General features: G+C 41.1%; 1 protein-coding gene across 1 annotated transcript; it reads right to left on the minus strand.

Moving 5' to 3' along the window:
- Positions 1–11363: 11363 nt before the first annotated feature.
- myoz1a (myozenin 1a) lies at positions 11364–14465 on the minus strand. The gene is made up of 5 exons (XM_030772811.1): positions 14381–14465; positions 12812–12999; positions 12400–12664; positions 11750–11930; positions 11364–11598 (listed from the first exon to the last, which is right to left on the minus strand). Exons 1-5 carry the CDS (start codon positions 14463–14465, stop codon positions 11364–11366), a joined length of 954 nt encoding a protein of 317 aa, XP_030628671.1.
- Positions 14466–19877: the final 5412 nt, after the last annotated feature.

The raw sequence follows: 19877 nt of genomic DNA on the forward strand, positions 1-19877 counted from the left end.
CAATCCGTGACAGAAATGAATGCCGGATGCAAATAGATTATTTAATAAACATTCCGCATCAGTCGTAGTGGGCTGCTTGTTTTTTTGTTTGGTTTTTTTTACACTGTACTGTTAGCACTAGTGCTACCAACTGAGAATAAGTGTGTAGTCCTGATTGGTAGTACTCACACACTTGTGTAAAGGTCACATCCTGGTTATTCTTTTGCATGTGACTCCGAGATCTCGGTGAACACTCCTGGTTCACCATGTCTGTTTCCTCTATGACATCACCTTCTCAGAGTGATACCTCCCACCCAGTCTAACATGCTGTACTTACCCTGTAATATGACTACACCTAAACACACACATATATACACACATGCACACACACACACACACATTCACAGAGCAGGATTTTCTTCATGCACCAGAGACACAAGACACCATGACAACAGAGGGCTGAGGTGTTATGTGCACACCCATTCACTGACTTTGACTTCCCCATGGATGCTTACCTTGTATAGGCAAACACTCGGTTTCTGTCTCCAAACATTTCATTTACATGAGTCACAAACACTTTCTCCCCTCAAAGACTTCCTTTTTCTTACGTTTGGTGGGGGTGTCTTTACTCTGAGTCAGACTCTGTAGTTTTTTTTTTTTTTTCTTCCCCTTCTTTCTTTCCATCTCCAGAATTGACACTTACAAATGAAAGCTCACCGCGACCTTCTCAACTAAGCAGATTTGGCATCTGCTTTATTAAGATGAGTCATCACAAAAGCACCTCAACAGCCCAGTGACGACTGAAACTAAAACTCACTCACTCAGGGACCACTGTCATATCCTGCCACTGCTCATGACACAGTCTGCTAAGAGTGAGTGAGCGACAACATATCAGTGAAGCTGAGCAAACCAAACTGGTCCAGGCACTCTCATACAATATGGCCACAGTAATACAGAGGTGTGGACGCAATATCTTCTAGATCATTCCGGTGATAACACAAAGGAGAAGTGCCTCCATAAAAACATCCCAGGTATTGTTTAGACAACTGTTGAGGGTACATGCCGGTTCACACGATACTATCTCATCACTGTCAAAAGGGGTTCAGTGATGAATTACATAACGATGCCTTTGAGAAAGATTAGTCCAAGGCAAAGACTAATAACTCACATCTGATCTGATTACATCATAGGTAATAACATGCAAGAAAATATGGAGCTCCTCTGTGAGCAAATTAGTATTTCCTCACTAAAGTCATAACCACTTTAAAGGGTGTGTCAGAATAGATCAACAACAGAGAGTTCACAAGGTTTGCGATTCAATGATAACCTATGACACACTAGTCAAGTGTTCATTCGCCTTTCAAACATTGCCTGAAAACCTAAGACAGGCCTTAGCTGTAACAATAGAGCATTACCAGCAAGCTGGATAAGGTGTTGTATTGCTGTACTTACTCTTGCTGGCTGGCAGGCGTCTGTGATCCACTGTCTGTCAGCTGTAATGTGTTACCAGCTGATACGCTGTGTCCAGGTCTTACAGGTGACACTGAAACAATGACATCATTCTTAGCAGCACACACCTGTTTGCCCAGGAAGCTCCTCCCACCACTCTTGTCTTTCTCAATTTTTAAAGTGACAGACATATGCAAACACAGAGCCCCGTAACCACTTCAAACCAGGTTTGAAACTAAATAAATGTAGAGAAACATATTCAGAAATTAAAGATGAATAGTTTAAAAACATACACGCTTTGACTGGATCACTTCAACTTGCTCTTTACGAAGTCATGTTTCACTTTGGTCCTCTTACTTTGCGCGTGTGTGTGATATTTTTTTCAACATTTTGAATATAGTAAAATATTCAAATGTTAGGTTCTTCAATTATGATACACAGTAAGTGTTATTTTTGTAGTGTGAGAGAGGTGGAAGTTACAGACCAGAGACATTATGGCATTATGGTAACACTGGAAACTGGGTGAACATTCATATTTTCTGTTTCAGATGTAAGTACCTAGATATTAAAAAAAAATGTAGTCTTTAGGAAGAATACTAACTTCCTGTTTGCAGGAAAACTAACCTACTACATATGGAATTTAAAGCCCAAAGCTCATATAGCCTGAAATCTCAAAGCCTTTTTTTATCCCAGATGTGTCCCCAAAATTAGCAGTACAGAGATTACCTATAACCAGACACAACAACGACTTGACATATGGCACATGTTCAAATGGGACATCTCCTGACAGTCTTTATCCCAGCATCCATCCATACAGACTCATTTCATGACTAATTTGTCATGATTTTTGTCATTATCAAGCTAAGCCTATTTTCTGCCCAGCACCATTTGCTTTTAATTAGACACCGTTTATACCTTGGGTTTGGACGCTAAGCACCTGCCAGTCATTCGTCACCATCCACCCATTCAGGGGCAATGCCACGGTGATAAATAATTATTATTTTAATTTCTAAATCTGCCTTTTCCACTAATCCTTTGCATCCTCGCTGTGGCTGAACAACCTGTTATGATGGGGGGGTGGGGATGGAAGGGGGGGGGGGGGGGGGGGGGGGGTGAGGGGTGAGGTTCAGGTTGTGCTAGCAAATGAGTTGCATTAGAAAAAAAAACAAACAAAAAAAACATGAGATAATGGTTGTGCTGTTTCTTAAAACAATTGATCACATCCACAAGTACACATTTCGCAGTTTTGTTAAATATTTTAGAGTGAAGAATTGTGCGTTGAAAAGCTAACCGCATCCTGTTTTTTTGTGTGTGTGTGTGTGTGTTTCTCTATTGTTTTATTTTCTTTCTTTCACTTTACCATTATCTAGACATGGCTTTGAGTGGTGAGACTAAGAGGTAAAAGCTAAGTACACGTCAGCATATGTGAACTGACACATAATAAAGGGTAACAAAGACACATAACAAAGGAATTAAGATTTAAGGAGACAAGCTCTTCACAAAAAAATCTTGATAGACCTGTTTGTAAATGCGATGAGAAAAATGCACGTGACTGTTCCAGAGTTTCAGTTACAGAAAATATTCTTTGAGTTGGTGCTAATGCTTCTTTCAGGCCAGCTTTCAATAAACGTCCTCAAAATAGCAGGTTGAGGGACCGCAGAACGCACGCTGGTGCCGGTAACTTAGCCTACTTCTCTTTCTTCCCTCCTGGAGTTTGCACTGCTTTGAACAAAACTGTGTACAACCCGGTTCCTGCGAGGAGGGGGTCTCCACGCAATAAGCCACTGCATAAACGCTACATATCCTCTGTACTGATACAGAGCCACATTTTTACTAACTTACTTTTTTTTTTCCAGCACAGAAAATACCACTATTTTTGCTAATCTATGTTCCCTCTCTGCAAAAATGCACAATTTTTTTTGGAGGACACGACACGGGCGGCGTCGGCTCCTCTTTCTAAGACACGATTCATATTTAGACTCAGCTCGGTTCCTGTGTTTTTGCGCCTCCACACTGGAGCGTGAAAAGAGTAAACAGACTGATCTCAGCGCCAATGTATGGATCCTAACATGCCGGATTAATACTTACAAACCGGCCTGACCTGACCGGATCCGTTACAACATCACGGGCTAAGAATAGGGTCCCTAAACATGGGGGCCGGGGGGCGAGTAGGGGGTGAGATGGGGGGAGGTGGGGGTCGGTGGTTCAGGGATAAATCGGGACAGTTCAACTGTAACCACCACCATATGTCCTCCACCTCCTCAGGTGGCTATTAGCAGGGAGCTGACGGCCACTGACCCGTGTTCAAACGGCCATTCACAAATGCGTGCACCCCTGGGAGTCCTTGGGAACGAGACAAATATAGTTTCTTACAATGTTCCTAGTAGGAGCACAACGTCCCAGAATTTTCAACAGTTAAGGTCTCATCTAAGTGTCTACATAAGCATAAATACACACACACACACACACACACACACACACACACACAGAAAATGTTCTATTTTTGGTCCCCTCTACTTTGCTGTGAAACACTCAAAAAAAAAAAAACCTTGTTGAATTTTTAAACATTTATTTGTAGTTTGTGTTATGTAACAGAGTATTATGTGGGTTTAATGACTAATCTGTAAATCAAAAGTAATTCTATTGTCTTTAAGCTTAAAACGTATTGACAAAACAACAACAGGCTGGATGGTAAGCTCTTTATACACCTAAACCACCATAACACATAACAAACTAATGTATGTCCTTGTTTTGGGATGAAAAGCCGGTGGATGTGTTTTAAGTGGACCTACAGGAAGTTCAAACAGAGGATAATGCCAGTGTAACATGACAAGCTCTCATATTACAGACGTGAATGACAAGGCTATTCATTTAGGGTGTGGACTTCCTGAGTGCAGTTAGCAACTCCACTCCTAATTAAAATCCCTTTTTCTCTTTTTTCATTTCTTTCTTTTTTTTTTTTTTTTTTGCTTGTGGTTGGGAAAATTGCACGTTACTGAGCAGTGTTTTTTGAGGCGACCAGACCAGAGAAAAGGGGTGCTTGTGAGTGCTGGAGGTGACGTTGCATCTGCTTTTAGGAGCCTTTCCAGTCTGGCCCTGGCACTGATGCCGGAGGAGAAACAGACATGGGAAGAGTGAGAAAGGGGGTAGGGACAGAGGGCATGAGAGAGAGAGAGAGAGAGAGAGAGAGAGAGAAAGAAAGAAAACCAAAGAAAGCATAAGCATGGTCGAACAAAAGACACGAGGAACAGGATAAACCATTAGCTGTAATTGTTTCCTTTTTCTCATCTTTCCTATTATAAAGAAATCATTCGACTTTTCCAATGTACAACACAATCTATTATTGACATTACAATCCATTTATTATATGGTTTTCTACCTCATGTAATGAACCTACATGTCAAATACAACGTCAGCTTCAATTAGCACATGGTTCAGTGGCTCTAGCTACATGTGCTGGTTTGTTCAGTCACTGTTTGTGAAAACTGACAACATGTTACACAGTGTCCTCCACTTCAGCAAGACACTTAATTAACAAATCCTAGAACACAACAAAAACATAACGAACAATAACAGCATCAAAAAGAAAGACGGCATTCATTTTGGTATGTATGTATGTAATCAACAGCTTTTCTATCAGACAACTAAACTAAACTAAAATAGCAACCAACACTTTCAGTGAGATATAATTTTGGGGAATGTCTCAAGGAGACAGTTATCACTCTGACCTCATTTGGTGATGGTGAACTAGAAAAACAGGCCACAAACCTATGATACAAACCCGAACAGTGATGAATTCTTAAAACAAATTTAACTAAATTCGTATGAATAGCACTCATAAAAAACCAAAACAAAAAAAAAGAACAGATGTATCGTAACATTTAATACACATAAGTGCCTCTTCTAAGAACCCTTTTAATGATGTTGTCCGTGTCCCGAGAGGACTAATCATGCAATAATAGACATACACTAATGAAGACAGCTTAACATACCATCATATCAAATTAAGTAACACTATCAAGACCAAATGAGAAAAGCCTGGAGCGTGATCCCCAGAGCAGCGGGAACTGGATGAGCAGAGACTATTACATAATGGACAGTCTAGACCGTCTCAACTGGGAGAACGCACAAACCCAGTGCTTTCACCGGCGCGACACTGGACGACGGGGTAACGCTCTTCTGCTAGGTCGGCCTTATTTCAGCTTGGTCTAATTTACAAGCTTTCTCATCATCCTAAGCCCCCCAAATACACACACAATCACACATATACACACAGACAGACACACACACACAATCACACATACACACAAACCCACCTACGCACGCATAGCCTGTATATATAACAGTCATTTTCATTAAATTCTCTCTCAGCAGTTCTGCTCAGTCCAGCTCTACCTCTCTGGCTAAGATTACAGCTGATAAAAAAAAAAATACATCCACAGAGGCTCCTGTATGAGAAGATAAAGAGGGTGCAGCACTAGGGGAGGGTCTCTCTGAGCCAGCCTGTGTGGTCACTGTTGCTCAAGCCATACAAACCCAATGACAAAACTGATGCAGGACAGGCAAGTGATGTGTTAGCTAAAGCAGCATCTAGAAGGAGACAGACCGCTGAGAGCGGAATTGAATCTACCTCCTTCCAGTCTGCAATTTCCTTTACCAAGAAATGAGAACGGCAATGCGTTCACGCTTCTCTTTGGTAAAAAAAAAAACCCTCACTTTAATGTTATAGTATGCTATATTAAACCACAAAGAAAGCAAATGATGACAACTGTCTTCACAAAGCTGCTCCATGACAGGACGCTTAACGAAACTTCTTATGGACGTTTCTTCACTGTACTGCCGCAAGATATTACAATTCTGCACCCGGCATGTGGAAGCCTAAAAAATTCCCCCGCAGACAATTAGCACTAAAAGACCTCCATCATCTTCCACAACCCCCCCCCCCCCCCCCCCCCCCACACACACACACACCCTCCTGTTAGTCTGCCAGGGTGAAGGCATGGGAACAGCAGAGCATAACTGTTCCAGAAGAGACCATCAGTATGTTAATTTATTCATCTCCAAATTTTACATAACAATCCGTCCCTTCATTTTGCATGCATGCCAGGGCTCACATTTACTTTTCACAGCTAATCTGATTGCAAAAGAGAGATAGAGAGTAAGAGAGCGCAAGGGAGAGAGGGAGAGGGAGGGAGGGAGAAAGAGAGAGAGAGAGAGAGAGGAGAGAGAGAGAGAGAGAGAGAGAGAGAGAGAGAGAGAGAATGACAAGGGGGCAATGGAGAGGGATAAAGGGGTAGGGGGTTTGGCTGAATTTAGAACATGGTCTTTATTGTCAGTATTGGCTTCTCATTTCTCTGTTCTTTTTTGAGGCTTCTATTCTAAGTTATTGTTTACTTGTTCAGGCACTATATATCATGTCAAGTCAGACATCAGACTGTGAACAGGATGGAAAGGCTATGCATGTTTTTGTCATTTGACTCATTGAGCAACCCACACAAAGGACCATCACTAGAGTGTAAAAAAAATATTACAAAAGTAAGATCATTTGAGACTGCCCTCCGCACAGATGGAGCTGTCCAGCATTACCAATGGGATATAGTCCAATGTTCAAAAATGTCTCAAAGACACTGGCAAATCACAGAGTGTGTGCAGAAGCAAAATACGCACTTCTCCAGTTTTAAGAGCCACGTGATGCTGCATCTCGCTGTTGTGTTACAAATGAAAGGTTTCAAATATTGTTTTTGTTTGTTTGTTTGTTTTTCTTTCTGTTGGCGAGTGGGCGAACGCATTTCTCTATAAAGACGTGCAATAACTGACGTAATCAGGGAGAGGAGTATTACTTCACTGTTAGAAATACAGGACGGCTGCAAAATAAAAACGCATTTGCCAAAAATGCTGCTAGATCACCATATCTCACGGACAAACATTAAGTACCGTCGTATGATGACATTGGGCTGTCAGTGGAGGGCAATTAACTAGCCACAGAGAGGCTGAAACGCATGAGTGGCTGTTTTGTCTGTGATATCCTATAAATTACTATACATGCATTAAAACACATGAAAAAACAAAGCATTTCTCGTCGCTGACAATTTATTAAAACAGAGAAAAATATTATACAGTTCCAGCAAATATGCAGAAATGGTCATGGGGCGCTAGCCACTATTATTGACTAACATGGCAAACTTCACTTCTTGATGCGCAATATCTTAGCTAATGTAATACTAGCTAACCACTTAGCTCATGCGCAGCTTCGTCAGCAGGTTACGTTTACTGCAAGACCTCACCAGTCTCAAGAGAAAGAATACTGGCTATTGAGAAATAATTCTTTTTAACTGAAACCTTTTTCCCCACACTCTCTGACGGCTGCGCTGCACTGCCCAGCCGTCTGTACGCTCCAGCTGTGTAAACTAGCTTGCTAAGCATCCTCTATGGCAACGCACGAGATAAAATGATGCACCTCTAGTGCGAGACGTCACTCTGCATTTCTTGAGGTCCAAGCCACATGCCTGTGGATTAGTCCTTATTTGTAGGAACTTCACGAGACTCAAACACAAGTGTCCCTACCTGTGCCTCTCCAAAGAGATGAACGTTCCTGTTATTGTTAGTTAGTTGTGCATAGAAAGACTTACCGTATTAGGACCGCTGTTGCCCCGTCTTCTTTTCGGGAGAAAATAGGGTAAATTCCCTGCCGCTAAACCTCAAACATCCAGCAGCGTTACTATAGTGCAGCCAAGGCAACCAACTCTCGCGATGTCTCCACACTCAGGTAGTGATTGTGTGCCAGACAGGAGCAAGAAGCAAGCATCTGTAGAGCTGGCCCGCACTAGTCTGAATTCAACTTTTAACAACGACAGGAATAACGACTTTAACCATAGAATAAAACCAAGGAATGTATAAAAGTAGGGAACACGCGTGCGTACCTGTACTAGCACTATAATATCTATCCGTTCATATCTCAAAAATTAGCGAACTATATACTGCTTAGTTTAGCCTTTGCAAATCTGCATGAAACTCATGTACCGTCTCGGATCTTAAGATGCACAGACAGAAATAAAGAAATGTTGCCCCTTGACCTGTTGCGTAGAACTGCGTTGTGCTGTAAAATAACGTGTTGATTCTTCAGAAACTGTACAAACATGCTTTTTTTTAATCAAAATCAGACATGATCTAGCAGTGCTAAAAGATTTAATATTCTATTGCGAAATGGCTCAATGCACAATATTTATACTCAATAAGTGTGTCCTAAATCGCGTTGAATAATACATTGTGCATTTTAGATATTTTAACCTGAGGATAAGGATCACAGGATATCAGCACTCAGAGTGGGAGGGGGGAGAACTAAGCACCAGCCGACCAACCACTGAGAGAGAAGTGTTTCGGTACTGCTCAGTCAGTAGTAAGACCTCTTCAGTTTCAGCTCACCAGATCCACAGTTGGGCATCTGTTCATCTGCACAGTTGCCGTTCAGTTGCCTTAAAATGTCTACTGACCCATCTGATCACTGTTTGAAAATGTGTGAGACAGGGATATACTTGTTAATCACATCTCAATGGGGCATGCTGTGTAATTAGGGTTCTTTTGGCCAGCTATGTATTCAGGCGTTCAAACGTAGTTAAACTGTGGAATATGATACTTTTAATGCACTTGAAATGCGTTAGAACACTCATTTTAATGTGCTATTACACTGGGTTTTTAAATTATTGGACAATTTAACAAGAAGTTGCTTCTCACTTTATCATGGATTAAGCAGTGTATAATAAAATAATTTACTATATCTATGTGATAAAAATCAATTACACTGTGTATAACAAGTTATTACCTCATGTGATCAGCATTTGTATTATATTATCATCACATTATAGCCAACGCTAAGATAGGGTAGAATAGCACTTTATTACTATGAGGACAAATAGCACCTTACTATTTATTATTTCCAAGCGAGCGGTTATGTTATTATATTACATTACGCACTACTTTTGCATTTGAGTTGCTACAAGAACTATGGAAAGTGTACTCTCAAAGGTTATAAATGTAGGAGGACCAAAGTTCCCGTTCAGCTCTTTCCTTTTCGCCTTGGAGCAATAGTAATAACTCTTGGCTGTGGCATAATAGAATACTAGGGATCTTCCAATCTGTGGTGGATTCTAAGCTGTGCACACCCTCTCTCTGGTCCTGTTCCTGCAGCGTGGTGCTGGGCTTATATCAAACAGTGTTTGTTTATCTGAGGTGCTGCACTGTCTCAGTCACCTGAGAAATGGGTTCATATCTCTGATTTGTTCACAGGAGATGGGCAAAATATCCACTCTCATTTCAGGTTTTTTTTTTGGGGGGGGGGGGGGGGGGGTATTGGCAGCCATAAATACAAGCAACACATTCTAACATTACAGATGGTGGTTTATCATTGCATTCTTTATCTGGCCTCATAAGCAATGGGTCTGTGATATCTTATAACATGGTACCTAACTGTCATATTACAGGCTGCTCTGACAAACAAGAGGGCAGGTGATGTAAGCACTTATGGCTCTTTCATCCTCTGTTGTATTCATTCTCTGTATGAGCATTACTTCATGAACCTCTTGTGTAAACAAGCAAAACCTAAGATCGCTGTGTATAACTCTTACTGTCTTTTACGTTTTATCCTGTTGTATCATTTGCTCTCTTTTAATTCTGGCATCCTCAGTAGACCTAGCCCCAGCAAAACATGCCTCGCAGTGGAATGATAGTTGACTGAACGAGGATGTTCCTTTGCAGTAGGGAAGTACCATAGTTAGTCTGAAACCACTCATAAAGGTGTTTTGTTCACAAATCAAAGGTTCAAGTTGAAGCTTTATTTCTAAAGTGGAACTATGCCATTCAATATAAAACACTGGTGTGTTATTTTCCTTTTTTAAACTCTGGGAACAAACAATACCAATTTTATTCCGCCCACCATGCTACGGTTTGCACAATTCAACATTCAAAGGTGCTAATTTTGACTTTTGTCAGGCGGGATACTTGCTTGTAATGCAACCTGTTATCTTAATTACATTCAAAGGGTTTACCATTATTGCCTGTCAATAGGAATGCCAGACAGTGGTAATCAGTGACAGGGAAATAATAACAGAATGATACATGTCAGCAAAAACAACATTTATTAATTTGAGGACACATTAAGGAAAAGATATGGTAGGTACGGATGCTGTCTTAACCCCATGTAATCCAGCTATTTTGGTATTCATTTTGCATATGTAACTCTAATTTAAGTCAAGCACTCTGTTTTATCCACATGCTGTATAAAGGGATGCTACCAGGGATGTTTTGTCAAGAGCAAACATAATGACATTTAAGCACAGTGGGCAAAACTTACAGCATTCCAGCAAAGTGCACAGAACTTGGCAGTACTCAAAGGTGGTGATCATTTAACAGATGTGCTTGTTAAATTTGTTCCACCTTTAAAATGCACATGCTGACATAATAGCATAATAGCAAAAAATTCATTCTCATATCCAAACTGACATTTCACAGTCAACTCAATTCATGCAAAACGTCTCTCTACATGACGAGGTGGGTCACAAGGTATCCAGTTTTATCAGTAAAACGTATCTGTAAACATCAAAGATGGGAAAAAGGCAGATCATGCGCATTTGCAGGTTCTCAAATCTTTCTTTCTTTTCAATTAACAGTTTTAATTTTAAAAGTATCTGTGTTTGCACCTGTTTTAAATTTTACACCCCACTGCTGACAGGGCTATTGTTCATTCCACAAACAGTGTGCTGATTATGTTTTGTTTCTGTGTGATCCAGAAGTATTGAGGCACTGCCTGTTGTGGTATGCTTTTGTGTTTGCGTGTGTGTGTGTGTGTGTGTGTGTGTGTGTTTGTGTATCAGTATGTGTATGTGTATGTGTGTGTAAACGTGAATGAATATGTAAATTAGAATGGAAGTAGTGTAAGTTCTCTAAAGGTCGTCAGTCTCCCCGTCAAAAGGTATGGTGTCCAGCTCTATATGGATGTTGCCCCCTTCGCCACTGCACACCCAGCCAATGGGAGTGCGGTTGAAAGAGGGCCGGGAGCTTATGTCATGCTGATACACCACAGCAGGCTCAGGTTCCTCCGTGGCTACCTCAATGTCTGGCAGCTGGAAGGTCATGAGCTGAGCAGCCTTCTCAAAGCCCCCAAAGGGCATGGCACTCCTAATACCAGAGAAAAGACACAGGAAGGGGAGATGACGGAATAAAAACAAGTTTTGAAGTGTAGTGCTCTCTTTCAGGCTTGTGTTTTTAAAAGGAAGCAGCTCAACCGTAAGGCATGAACTTAAGAACTTAAGTGTGGAGAGAGGTTCACCTGTTGAAGGATTTGTACTTGGGCAGCTCCTGGTAAGTGCAAGGCCCCGGCATATGCGGCTTCATGGTAGCCGTGAGCGCCTCGTCACCCTTCATGGCTCGTTCCCATGGTGACATGTACGTCTTCACGTAGGCACTCTTTTTTTTGGCCAGGTCTGCACCAGTCCCTGCTCCTCCCTCACCTTCAGGATCGTTACATATGTTCAGGGCGACATGAGGATTAAGTAAGGAAAAGTTGACCTACCTACGTGAAATATTAATACCATAAACATCAAAGTCGTGCCGGTTCGTGTATCCCCAAAGCCATTCCGTTCAGACAGAAGGTTCAGTGTTTCTGTAAACTTAATGGCTACTGTGATGATGTGGGATGTGCGTGAGACAAAATTTTTTTTTTTTTTTGTGATAATCTCATTTGTGTACAGAGAAGAAGAAATTGTTATAACATGTTCGCATCAATGCAAAAATATTAGCTGGAGATTTAAAAGACATAGACTCCCACCTCCCCTCCACTGACCGCCCCCGGGAAAAAAAAAAACCCTGAATAACTGAGTATCTTGGCTCATTCCTACTTTAGTGAGTCATGACCAAAGTGCAATTCTGGTGCTCAGCAAAGCAAATGGAGAGCCATCTGGACCCTGCTCTTTCACTCACCATGGCCATGGCCATGCAAAGCAATTCCAGATGTCCCATGTGTGCCGCCATGATCACCTGCCCCACCAGCACCACTGGCACCGCCAGCCAGCCCGCCTGCTGTCAGAGCGCCTCCTGCCCCCTTCCCGAAGCCTTCAGGTTTTGGAGGGGGCACAGGCGCGTGCCCGCTCCCACTGATCCGGCCCACCATCTGTCCACTAACCAGGTGCCCACCGACATCCATCATCTGACCCCCCAGGCTAGGCACGAACTTCTGGAGGTTGTCCTGAGAACAGAAATACATAAAACATCCTATTCTACACCCAGGACCCATACTGATTCAGGTAATACTAAGTATTTGTTTCCAAACTGAACAACATATGTGCCTGTTGAAAAAAAAAAAAAATTCCCTGAGGATTCATCGTTACGCTACCACAGAGTCGCTGGTGAAGACGTCTGGGTTGTTCTCATAGATAAACTTCTCCACACGCAGCTGCCTCATCTTAAACATCTGGGAGCCTTTGTTCTTCAACAGAGACAGTTCCTCCAGCATGATGTCCTTAGGTACCTGGATCTTTGTCCCCAAGTCAAACTCTGACGCCTCCGGCTCGGACTCATACTCTGCAGGCGAAGGAGTATAATGACCCCTTTTAGCTTAGCCAGATCTAAAGAACCAGTTAAGTCTTATTTTTGCTGGAGAATGAAAGTACGCCTACAAGTCACCTAAACTTTGGTTCTCTCGTGTTATTATGAAACAAATTAAATTTATGACTGAATCTTTTGATTCATAGATTTTCAGGCACAGAAATGATTCCATTCACAAAGAATTTGTCTTCATGGCATTAGTAATATATTTTTCTTGTAATACTAATCTGATGACTTTCTTTTAATTTCTTTGCCCCGTTTGTTATAAATTACTCATTAGTTAGTTTGTTTGTTTGTTATAAAGCTATTATGAAAGGATAAACACAAAGTGACACTCAAGCATCTTGCATGTTATCTTGTTCTTCTGAATAGACCATACGTGTGTTTACACTGTGTGCTATCTGACACCTTCTGTACTGTTTCTACAGAAAAATGATCATGTTTTCTGATCAGCTGACGATTTAATCAATACCTACTTCCTAGCAGCAGAAATACAGAGTCCGAGTTCGTGTTTCTTGAACGACGTGATGTTCCCTATTTAAACATGCTTACTTGTCTCTACAGAGCGACACACCAAACAACTACTAATCCTGCCATTAGTCAACATTCACCCTGGACAGCTTCTTAAGTCAATATACTTTGGAACATTTCTATGCTCTTAAGTGAGGTGGATATTCATGTCCAGAGTCAAGCACTGCCTAACCCAATGTCCAAAGTTGGGGATATATCCATGTGGAAAGAGGAACTGGAATTTGATTTGGAACTGGTGAAACCATTGAGGAACTATAACTAAAATTACAAGGAGCTAAACTGAATTCAACTTCGTGGGGAGTAAAAAACAGATCTGACACTTTGAGCTTAGTGTTGCCATTCTTAACATTTACACAGAAACCAAATAAAGCACTTTGTTCAATTAAACAAACTCAGTTTTCACAGTTGTGGGATAATGTATTTTATATGTTTGGCCACAAAATTATGTTTTTATAAAAAATAATCTTGTTTCGGCTCGACGTGTCCTGTGCCATCTGACAATACATAGTCTAAATTCTCAGTGAGGATGATTGTCTTGCTAAACTAAAATTGGATTCAGTGAATGAGAGAAAATATGTAAAGCTCTGTAGCGAGTCATCTTACAGTCGTGCTGTGTGGATGTTTGTACTTTATGACCAAAGCTGTTAACTGCAGATGAGCTGGCTGTTTATGTGTTGGAAAAGAACATTTCTAATACATTAACACAGAGCATTAACTGAAATTCTTTTTTAATGTGTAAGTTGTAGAAGTGCACAGCAATCCTCGGTGGAGTGTGTTTATCAGCATGTGTTTAGATAAAGGATTATGGAAATTTTGGCAGGCTCACCATCCTGAGTAATGTGGGATAGGTCAGTGATGATCTTGGAAGACTTTTTCCGTTTGTTGGGTGCAGGTGTACCAGAGAGAGGCATGATTTCAAACTGAAAGTACATACATCAGACAAAAAAAAATCAGACAAAAAAATAATGTGATAATTCCATAGCAAAATGGAAATTACGTTAACATATGAAATAACAAAATTGGTTTCCTTCTGTGGTGATGTTTCTTGAAGTTGTTTCTTGATGCGGTAAAGGACTTAAATTGCCTAGCAGTGGTTACGTGGTTAAGTTCAAGAATGGTGTAGAATTAAGACAGAAAAAAAATCGGTTCTTGTTGTGTTTTGAACTGGCTGCTCCTCTAAACTTTCCCATGTACCTCAGAAATAAGAAATCCTGACAAATTACGCTCTGATCCTGGACCAGTTTTGACTTGAATTTACTTGTGGTTAAAACCAGGAGAGGGCTTGGGAGTTATGGTCCTTGATCTGAAGTTAAGTTAATAAAGTGGTCAGAGCATGACATGTTTGTGGACTACATTCTAGTGGTTGAAACGGAGCATTGCACCCTTCGGTGATCGAACCAGGTAAACGAAACCACGGTATTCAAAGTCATGAGATAACTTAAGAGTACATGTCTGTGACCCCACATTCCACAGATTCCCAGGACAAGCAGATGTCTGACATAGGAAAACCTGGCATGTCTGACATAGGAAAACCAGCTGGAACTTCCAGTTTGTTTGGTTTGTCATCATTAAACCCAGTCAGTGCCAGACACTATTGTAAACACACCATTCTCACATGTTACAAAGCTTTGTTAACAACCAGGTATTCCCTGATCCACTGGTTAATAGATACTTCATAGGGCAATGCAGTCCTCTCATGTGACAATCTTATGCCAGGATCATAAAAGGGACAACATATCCTCTAAATGGGCATAAATCTTCAAACAACACTGTTTACCTTGAAGTTTTGGGACTTAAGTCTATGTGCAATGCCTTCTGAAGGGCATTTGAGGTGCATTTTAAGACATTTAAGGTTGAATCTTTCTTCAGCACTACACCGCTTACTATACAGTCTATCTGCAGCTTCTTGAACATACTGTTAATGTTAGCCATCACATTGCATTAACTTGACTGAAACTTAATCTACTGTGGCTATTTTTAAGCGTCATTTTGAAGCAAGACCTTTTAGCGAAGTGTAGTGGCGTCAGTGAGCTATCAGATGTAAGGAATCAATCACATGCAAATGCAAGTAAACACACGCATACGTTCAACGGCACAGTTCTAAAGATATTCAGGAAATCTTCCCCAAAGTTTAAAAGTGCTGTCGGGGTGGGTGGGGTCATGGGTAATCCTCTGTAAAATAACCACAAGCTGAGGTTTACTCAGCTCAAGTTCCACCCTACTGGCGTGTTCCAGTTTTGCACACCAAATAAAATCAGCAGCTAACCAATGGAGAGGAGTGGTCAGCAAATTCTCTCGCAAACACAGTGTCCTTAAGATCTTCCTCCAGAAAGATTATATTTCTGTTCCAATTATTCTGACATTTCAAGTAAAGTGAGGTACAATATCACGACAATGCTGCTTAATTGTTTTTCGGTATTTCTCATTTGCAAGAAGAAACTTTTAAGTGGTTGTAATTTTCACTTCGGTGTCCTAAACAGGATTGCCAAACTGAGCGTGCAGCTGGTTAGTAAAGTCAGAGCTCATTTCATAATCCACTCACATCCACTCACCAAGGTTTAGGGAATCCTCAGTGGATGAGGTCTAACAAAAAAAAACAAAACAAAAAACAACAACAACCCACGGAGAGTAACTGAAGGCTTCTGACAAATCAAAAGTTTACAAGTCAAAGGGTGCCTCTGACCTGTGGACGGACCAAGATCCCAGGCAGTGCGAAATCCAACAGGGCTTGGATGGCAGTTCTTTGAGGGGGGAGGGAGGCTGGAGTAAGACAGGGAAGGTGGGAGCGAGTGAATCTGGTCTGTACAGCACGCAAAGTGCTGATGGTGATATTAAGAGACTAATATCTTTCTTGCAGATGCTTCATTGGCTAAATATAGAACTCATGGAATACGACAGAGAGAGAGAGAGAGAGAGAGAGAGAGAGAGAGAGAGTATTCATAGTTATAAAAGCCTGACAGGGCAGGAGGACAAGAGGGTGGGCAGAGGTCTAACTAAATTATCCCCTTCCTCTTTAATCAATTATTGCCAGCCTATTTGTAGATTTTAAGAGTTCCTCTTGCTTCTGTATGCCAGAATTCAGCTGAGCACTCAGAGAAGAATGAATGCTATATAGTTCTACAGAGCCTTAAAGATCAAACATGTCTGAATGAAACTATAAAAAATATAAAAATTTGACATGTGAGCTTTTCTTTGGGTCGTCTTATACAGAGACAATTTTGCATTTTGACCTTTTCACTTTTCGTTAACATCAAACTGCAAGATCGTCTTAGGAGACATTCCCCTGGTATGACATCATAAAGCCACCATAAGATCGCCGTTAACGCTTCCACTCACCGCCAGCATAAGAATGATGAAAAATTATGCAGTGGCCATTCTCATGTGGTTTTTGAGCTATGGCTTGTCATCGATTTGAAATGCATAGCTCAACACCACACAGAGGCCTTAACCCAAAAATAAATTCACTATCGTAACCCTCTGAACATGTTTCCAGCATGGTTGTGCAAGTTTAATATATTTGACGGATTCGGGAGGACATGACATTCTCACGTCATCATAATGTAACCACACGAGTAAAAGGGGAAAGCGTTGAGAAGCCATAAAAAGGTGGACATTAACAGCCCTAAATATAGGGTGATGGTTTATAAATGATGCCGACTGAAGTTCAGCAAAAAGGGAACAAGAGTAGGACACTTGCAGTACCTCCGAGTGCCACTTGATGTGTAATATCTACCTTTTACAATTTCATAACACTCATACTGTAGGTGAGACAAAGAATAGGTCAACACATACATTAACTGTCAGCAGTTGCCGTTTTGGTTCTCTGACTGCTTCTGTTCTTGGGCATACAGCTGAAAGGCGTAACAGAATGCGCTCCGTGATAAACATAGGTGACATAACATGGGCAATAGCGCCATCACGTGGTTAAGCGGTATGTGTTTCTGCACAACTAACCGATGCACTGCATTGCCGCCGAAGTCAGCCCCCTTCCGCCTTCCCTCCTCCCCCCTATTAACACCCCCTCCCCCCCTCGCCCAACTGTTGTTGTTGTTGATTTTGATGATGGTGGTGGTGTTAGTGTCACCTCTTGGACCGTTTTGCTACCCCGATCCTATGTTCAACTGTTCATTAAAACCAATGAGTGTTTTGCTGAAAAAAGTATAATGTTGTGAAACTCAGGTAAAATACCTATGACGTAAAAGACACTTTTCACATCACCTCATCTTTGCATGTTTGGTGATGTTATCTCTCCAGGTGTCAAGTAATGTAGCCAGGTCACATAGTTATAATGGAAATCCTGACTAACAAGTGCAGTGATTTTTTTGTAGCCTACCAGTACTCTTTACAACAGGAGGATTTTTAAGAATGGATATTTTTTACCTCTTATGGACTCTCAGCTAAATTGTCTCAGCAAGTGCATTATCTGCCATCATTACCATACAGTGTGAGTAGCTCCTTCCCACACAGACAGATCATCAGTTCAGGTGCTTCACAAAGCAAAGTGAATGTGCTCTGTAGACTGAACAGTGCAACAGCATTCTGATCAATAGTAAAAGCTGATGGAAATTAGTGGAAGATTAGGTGACTTATTATATATGTGGCTACTCGTGTTAATGACAAGAGGAGTGCAGTTGAAGATATTATGAAAGACAGGAGGCAGTGTGATACTACTAAACCATAGACCCCAACTAAACTGGGACAACAGAGGATAGTTTGAAGTTTATCTTTATTTTATGACAATAAAAACATATTTTGTTCAGTTGAAAGGTATCCAATTCTTATACACTGTTGCTTCATACATGTAAGACATTCATTTGGATCACTACAAAGCTCGTGAACTTCATTATTTTTTCATTTTTAGAAAGTGCTACAAAACACTTTATCTATCTGTCAATCTATCTAAGGCCTGCAAGTTCATATAATAAACAACTGAAAATTTTATTACAAGCCTAATGTTAGAAAAGAGTGGATAGAAATTTCAGTAGATAGCAATCGTAGACTGGTTGTCTTTTTCTCTGCTTTTGAAGTATATGAAGGGATTTTATGTGTTCTAAAGCTTCACGTTTCAGAGAGAAAGAAAACAGAACCAAAAAAAAAAAAAAAAGTTTGACTCTACACACAAGGGTTGTTGACTTCCTATTCACTGTTAAACTCATTCTGTACGTGTCCCCTGTGTCTTAGAGGGGACTTGGTTCTTGTTTACCACCTTTACCTAGTTCTATCTATCTTTCCTTACAGTGCCAGGGCTCTCAGTGTCTTCCATCATCACTTTCTTTTAGTCAAATTCAAGCCCGAGTCAAATAACTCAAAATACCTCTGCCCTTCGTCAGGTTTCTGGCAATGAGGTACATGGTTTATTTCACTGAACCAATTATTCACCTTCCCAAAGTCCTGGGCAGTATTCACTTGGCATGTCTAGTGTCACTACTGCTATGAATACAGACCTTAGGTGCTTACTCGACTTCCCAGGATACCATCAGTTTTGTTATCTGAAACTCTCTTGTCCAAACAACGTCTTTTCCCGGCTTTTAACACTTGCTACTTTGAACTGGTGGCAAAGACTCTTTAAAATGAAGCAAATAAAACACATGTGATTTTCTCAATCATTACTTTAATGTTATGTGAGCACTTTGAAACACCACACATCCAAGCAGGGAACATTTGAATGATCCAGCCAGATTTGCTATTTACTTAGCTCCCACAAATAGGCTGTGACACCGGAGCACCTGTTCCTTCCAGGGTCTGCCAAAAGAGGTATCATTTCTAATTGCCCTGTATGAGCCCAAGAGCCATTCCAGCGACACAAACCTTTTACCAGCCTCGTGCCTACCGATAGTTTCGCTCAGGTCTCCACTATATATTCTTATAGTCTCAAATGAGCAATGCCAAGGACTTTACATCTTGCGCTTTTGGAACAGTAAATACTTAATCAAATTCAGCATTGTTCCATAGATTGCTAAGCCAAAGCCATCGCAAGTTTGGCTGCAAGAAAACGCCATTATGCTAAGACAGAGGTGAAACAAACTGTCTCACAGATCCTGCCCAAATCACTGTCACAGAGTTCAGTCCATGTCACGTACTGTGTATTTCCTGCATGAGTATCCTGCCTAAATGTGGTTCCCACCCGACAGCCCAACAGTTTGAGAAGAGCACACGTTCCTCTTGAAGTCAGTGGCATTTGATTGCACTGTGACGACCTACTCACACCAAACTCTAAGTCACTGTTATAATATCTTAAATGTGATCTTACATATCAGATTCCCCAAAGACAGCTTAATTAAGAGCTATGTGGGAGATCTTAAACAGTGTTGTAATCAGACATT

This window comes from Chanos chanos, chromosome 4 (genome assembly GCF_902362185.1).
Source record: "Chanos chanos chromosome 4, fChaCha1.1, whole genome shotgun sequence".
NCBI lineage: Eukaryota > Metazoa > Chordata > Actinopteri > Gonorynchiformes > Chanidae > Chanos > Chanos chanos.

What these genes read in the sequence shown, in the direction of transcription:
- myoz1a (XM_030772811.1), bottom strand. Translation starts at nt 14,465, where the DNA reads ATGCCTCTCTCTGGTACACCTGCACCCAACAAACGGAAAAAGTCTTCC. An exon ending in TCTTCACCAGCGACTCTGTG is followed by an intron (nt 12,665 to 12,811) that starts GTAGCGTAACGA and finishes TTCTGTTCTCAG; the next exon opens with GACAACCTCCAGAAGTTCGT. An exon ending in TTTGCATGGCCATGGCCATG is followed by an intron (nt 11,931 to 12,399) that starts GTGAGTGAAAGA and finishes ACGATCCTGAAG; the next exon opens with GTGAGGGAGGAGCAGGGACT.